General features: G+C 39.8%; 1 protein-coding gene across 1 annotated transcript in view; it reads left to right on the top strand.

Annotated features, from left to right (window-relative positions):
- The window catches only part of LOC110498083 (protein O-mannosyl-transferase TMTC2), a 163,971-nt gene extending 160,711 nt beyond the window's left edge, over positions 1-3,260 (top strand). The window contains exon 12 of the mRNA XM_021574670.3: positions 176-3,260. Within this exon, the coding sequence (XP_021430345.2) occupies positions 176-358 (183 nt within the window). The 3' untranslated portion in view covers positions 359-3,260. The remainder of the gene's footprint in view (positions 1-175) is intronic.
- The last annotated feature ends 2,852 nt before the right edge of the window (positions 3,261-6,112 follow it).

A 6,112-nucleotide genomic window follows, 5' to 3' on the forward strand; every position in this document is an offset into this window, starting at 1 on the left:
TCAGCGATTACTGAAGACACCATTCAGAGTGACATTTGAACAAAGATTTTCTATACTGCTAGAAGAAATGGTGCTATAAAGAACCAAAGATAACCATTATTTTAAGTAGTGTTGCCTTATGTGAGATGTGATTCTGAGAATGACTGAACTGAACTGTCCTGCTCTTGTGTTCCAGTACCCAGCAGCCCTGATGAACCTAGGGGCCATTCTCCATCTCAACGGGAAGCTGCGGGAGGCGGAGACCAACTACCTGCGAGCTCTGCAGCTGAAACCAGATGACACCATCACCCAGTCCAACCTGCGCAAGCTGTGGAACATCATGGAGAAACAGGGCCTCAGGACCATGGGGCTGAGTTAGCTCTGAGTTATCTCTCCAGCCAGCAAGCCATCTGTGCAGCAAGCCTGGGGAAGAAGTGGCTGCTTCACCCTCAGAGGAGAGAGGGAGGAGAGACTGGGAAGGTGAGGAAGGGGGAGGACAGCAGAACGCTCCTCGTGACTGTCTGTTGTGAGGAGCACTACATTGGATGATGACATTCTGGAACTTTGTCCAAAAAGGGTGCTCTCCCAGGATCTGTGATTCTTGAACAGAGCACTTAACTTGAAGTGGGCCATATTTTGTGGTTAATTAGGTTTTGAATTAGTTATAGATTCTTAAAAAATATTTAAGGACAACGTTTGTCCTGGGACAGTGCAAGATTAAAAGTGTGTGCGAGTGACAGGAAAAAAAAACTTCCCAAGGCGCTGCCCTCTGAAGCAGGAGCAGTGGAGTAGAAGTTACTTTTACTCACCGTCTAATTACGTTTTTCGTCTGAAGTCAGTTCATTGGCTTCTGTGCATATCAGTGGAACTCGTGGCATGGTATTGGAGTTTACAGCTTTATCAGTTGTAAACAGCTTTATCAGTTGTTCACAAATGTAACACTCCCACTGGGTACAGACATCAGTTCAACATCTAGTTTTGATTTACATTTGGTTGAGTTGTCAACTAACGTGAATTCAATGTGAAATCAACAACAACAAAATCACCATGTTATTGGATTTAAGTAAAAAAGAGTGAAAATAAGACAATTGCCTTACGTTAACTATTTTCAAATCCAATCTGTTTTCCACGTTGATTCAACGTCATCACGTAGAATTTGGGGGTGGAAATTACATGAAAACAACCTTGACTCAACCGGCTTTTGCCCAGTAGGCAACTAGTGGAGGTCAGGGTTGATTAATTATTGATTCCGAATGCCTATGAGATTTCACTGATTTGACATGTTGTTGGACATTGAGACCTACAGCACCATGCCTGCAAACGATATGTAGCAGATTGTTGAGCATCATTGAGTGATAAAAAGGGAACCCGTCATTGAAAATAAGAATTTGTTCTTAACTGACTTGCCTAGTTAAATAAAGGTAAAATAAAATTGTTGCCAAAAAACACAGTGGTAGTTGTGAAATAAAATGCCAATACATCTGTCAGATGGAAAGGTGAAATGACTTTGAACTGAAAGAAATGTCTGTCATTATTTGCAAACTCTATTATTCCTTTCTAATTGAAGGTGTGAAACTTTTCCATGTAAATGTAGCAGATAATTTCACATTCCTTCATTAAGCTTGTTGTTTCATAGAGAGACATCACATGGCTCCTGTGTAGGCTACTCATGTGTCCTTGGATATTTGTCTTAGAGGACAGCAATGTGTTATGAAAGGAAATGGCCAACTAACTTCCGATGGTACTAACATTAGCCCCTATAAGTTGATGACTGAAATCTCCTAACCAAAATAGCTGTCTAATCGATGCACTCCTTTACATAACAATGCACAGCTATAGTTTGTCTGAGGGAATATTTTTATGTAATATTGCTTTGAAAACATAAATGTTATTTTATTTGTATGTATACATGAAGTTTAATATATACAGTACAAAGCCACATACATTATAATGGAGACAATAGTCTGACTTGCAAGGGAAGGTCAGTGCCCAGCAGGTTCAGTATCTGTAAGATATGAAGTATTTTCCATAGTATCAATACATAATGTTCTCTCACTCTTTTTGGTCTTAAACGTCCATTTTGTATATATCATGTGTAATTAACATCTACTTGGTGCTTGTCATTAAAACATTTACCACCGTTTAAAAAACGTACATTTGGAAGGAAGAAAAAGTATTTTGGAGATGATCCCGCTATGACATTTATGTTTATGGTAAAGAAGCCCACAGCCACCGGGCGGTTTAATATTTGTAAGTTATTTCTTTGTGTTATCTTGGCATATAAACCAGCTGGTACTGTGTTATCTTTTTAAATGTATGTTGAAGGAAGTTCGTAAGATAAATATTGATCCATTTCCCTTCAAGAAATGTGATATACCTGTACACGTTTGTCTGGAAGACTTTGCCTTGCATTATGACTGAAAAAAAGGATTATACAGCTATGTGATTCTCAACCCCATTTTCTGACAGGTGTATCTTGATTATGCTAAGATATTGCATTTGATAAAAAAAAACTAAGTTCATCATAGACAATAAATTCAATGGCTACCAAAAAGTCAAAAGTATTAAAATATTGCCATTTCTTTTGCTGTTCTTTTGCTGTCTCTGCAGTCACCCCATCCATCCGAGGTCATATCCAGTGCTTTATGAAGTTAGTAGTCTGATAGTTGCCTTGTTCTTTCTTGAACAAAAAAAATGATAGTTGCCCTGTTCCACTCTGTACGTAACCTCTGTTCTCATGTCTGTCTGCCAGTATTGGAGTCACAGCATGGCACTGTGTCTGGCTGGAGCTGGATGGTCTTACTGGTTGTTACAGTGCTGACGATTGTGATGGTCTTGACCATACAGCACAACACTGTACAACACTGTGTTGTATATAGCTATGGTCACCATGTCTATCTGTCTGTAATAGTGAAATGTTGAACTAGGTTATCACAATAAACTATTCTACCTTCACACCTTCCACCCCACTCCTACAACCCCCATCACAAGTTGTGCTAATTTCTCTTGTGGATAAATTGTTTATGAACAAATTATAGTATGAATGAAGATGGAAATAAGTGTTTCATTCTGTCTCTCTGCTCAGGGATTTCAAGCGGTGGGTTGTATTGCTGAATCATACTCACGGAGCACTCGGAGAGTTTACTAAATTAAAGTTTTATTTTTTGAAAGTTGTTGTATTTGTATAAATTATCAAGATTTGTAGCCTTTGCTTAAACGATGCGCCAGTATAAACTTTCCCAATGTTGCTTTTTTTCCACAATAAAGTAATAGTGTTCTGCTTTCATTGTCTGCCTGAGTATTTTAGGGAGACAGTTTTGGAGAGTTTATTTTGCATTTACAGTACTTTAACATGTCACACTTAGCCTCAAAAACAACATTCCCATGACGTCCTTCTATATACTGATATACAGTGCATTCAGAAGATCATTTTTCCACGTTTTCTTACGTTACAGCTTTATTATAAAATTGATTAAATTGTTTTTTCCCCACATCAATCTACACACAATACCCCATAATGACAAAGCAAAAATATGTTTTTACAAATGTGTGCAAATGTATTAAATATAAAAAACTGAAAATATCACATTTATATAAGTATTCAGACCCTTTACTCAATACTTTGTTGAAGCACCTTTGGCAGTGATTACAGCCTCGAGTCTTCTTGGGTATGACGCTACAAGCTTGGCAGACCTGTATTTGGGGAGTTCCTCCCATTCTTCTCTGCAGACCATCTCAAGCTCTGCCGGGGTGGATGGGGAGCTTCGCTGCACAGCTATTTTCAGATCTCTCTTCAGATCTCTTTTCAGATGTTAGATCGGGTTGAAGTCCAGGCTCTGGCTGGGCCACTCAAGCACATTGAGACTTGTCCCGAAGCCACTCCTGCATTGTCTTGGCTGTGTGCAACAGGGTCGTTGTCCTGTTGGAAGGTTAACCTTCACCCCATTCTGAGGTCCTGAGTGCTCTGGAGCAGGTATTCATCAAGGATCTCTTTGTACTTTGCTTCGTTCATCTTTGCCTCGATCCTTACAAGTGTCCCAGTCCCTGCCTCTGAAAAACATCCCCACAGCATGATGCTGCCACCACCATGCCATCACCGTAGAGATGGTCCCAGGTTTCCTCCAGATGTGGCGCTTAGCATTCAGGCCAAAGAGTTCAATCTTGGTTTCATCAAACCAGAGAATCTTGTTTCTCATTGTCTGGGAGTCTTTAAGTGCCTTTTGGCAAACTCCAAGCGGGCTGTCATGTGCCTTTTACTGAAGAGTGGCTTCTATCTGGCCACTCTACCATAAAGGCCTGATCGGGTTCTTGGTCACCTCCCTGAACAAGGCCCTTCTCCCCCGATTGCTCAGTTTGGCCGGGCAGCCAGCTCTAGGAAGAGTCTTGGTGGTTCCAAACTTCTTCCATTTACGAATGATGGTGCCCACTGTGTTCTTGGGGACCTTCAATGTTGCAGCTATTTTTTGATACCTTACCCCAGATCTGTGCCTCGACACAATCCTGTCTCTAAGCTCTACGGACAATTAACGGACAATTCAACCTCATGGCTTGGTTTTTGCACGGTCAACTGTGGGACCTTATATAGACAGGTGTGTGCCTTACCAAATCATGTCCAATCAATTTAATTTACCACAGATTGGTAAATCAAGTTGTAGAAACATCTCAATCAAGTTGTCGAAACATTTCAAGGATTATCAATGATAACAGTATGCACCTGAGCTCAATTCCGAGTCTCATAGCAAAGGGTCTGAATACTTATGTAAATAAGGTATTTCTGTTTTTTATTTGTAATAAATTAGCAATCATTTTTAAAAACCTGTTTTCGCTTTGTCATTATGGGTGTATTGTGTGTAGATTGCTGAGGATTTTTATTTATTTAATCAATTTTAGAATAAGGCTGTAATGTAACAAAATGTGGAAAAAGTCAAGGGGTCTGAATACTTTTCGAAGGCACTGTATACAGTCCATAGGCATAAGGCATATTTACCTCCTATTCACAAAGGGTATCAGACATAATGGGGTGGTCTTGCAGGCTATGGAAAAAGGTTTTTGAAGGCATTTGAAGTTCCCCTGCAAATTTGCTAAAATGTGTCATACAATCAGCTCAAACTGATCTCCTGCTTTCATCTTTGTACAACACAAAGGGGAAGTAAACATTCCCATATGGAAGGGAAGGGTGGATAACACAGTGTCTACATGTGGCCTGCCTGTCTTGCCCCCTCCTTCCCCGCCCCATACCTTGGACCCCGCTGACAAGCAGAAGTCCTACCCAGTAACCCTCCAGACATGGGAGGCAGTCTTGTGATGTTTCTCATGTGTGAGCCTGAAGGCCACTCGCATGATGTGAACACCCCATGGTGACCAGGGTTCCTTATTGATTCATTCAAAATGTCATGTGCAAAGGCCATTGTCATTGTCTCTTCCATTTTGGAACTGTATTCTCCCAATGCAGCTGTGCTCTTATCATGACAAATCATGATCAAACATGTCAGAAAGCAGGGCTGTGGACATTCCCTTTCAGATGCTAACCATATGCTATGGTTGACTTGGACACCATTCCATAAATGCACAAGCAGTTAAAATACATTCTGTGCATGTGTGGTGACTGCCGTTAGAGTGGAAGCCTATGTTGCGCAATGCCAGTTCAAATCCATTTTTATTTGTCACTATTTTCTATTGTGGCTAATGCTTTCTCCATTTGCTCCACTCACGTCTCACATTAATTAAAACGTTAATTCGTCTCCTCGTTGCCAAAAAGTGAGGTAATAGTTCTGAAATGAGAGAAACAGGCACACATGTAAAGGGTGTTCACGCACAATAAAAAAATAAATATAATAATAAATTAATATAAATAAATAATTAAAAATCTCCCCATCATAATATTTCTTCTTTTGCCTAGCTATATACAGTGGGGCAAAAAAAGTATTTAGTCAGCCACCAATTGTGCAAGTTCTCCCACTTAAAAAGATGAGAGAGGCCTGTAATTTTCATCATAGGTACAATTCAAATATGACAGACAAAATGAGAAAAAAAATCCAGAAAATCACATTGTAGGATTTTTTATGAATTTATTTGCAAATTATGGTGGAAAATAAGTATTTGGCCAATAACAAAAGTTTATCTCAATACTTTG

The sequence above is a fragment of the Oncorhynchus mykiss genome, chromosome 2 (genome assembly GCF_057628025.1).
Source record: "Oncorhynchus mykiss isolate SJ-2025 chromosome 2, ASM5762802v1, whole genome shotgun sequence".
Lineage (NCBI taxonomy): Eukaryota > Metazoa > Chordata > Actinopteri > Salmoniformes > Salmonidae > Oncorhynchus > Oncorhynchus mykiss.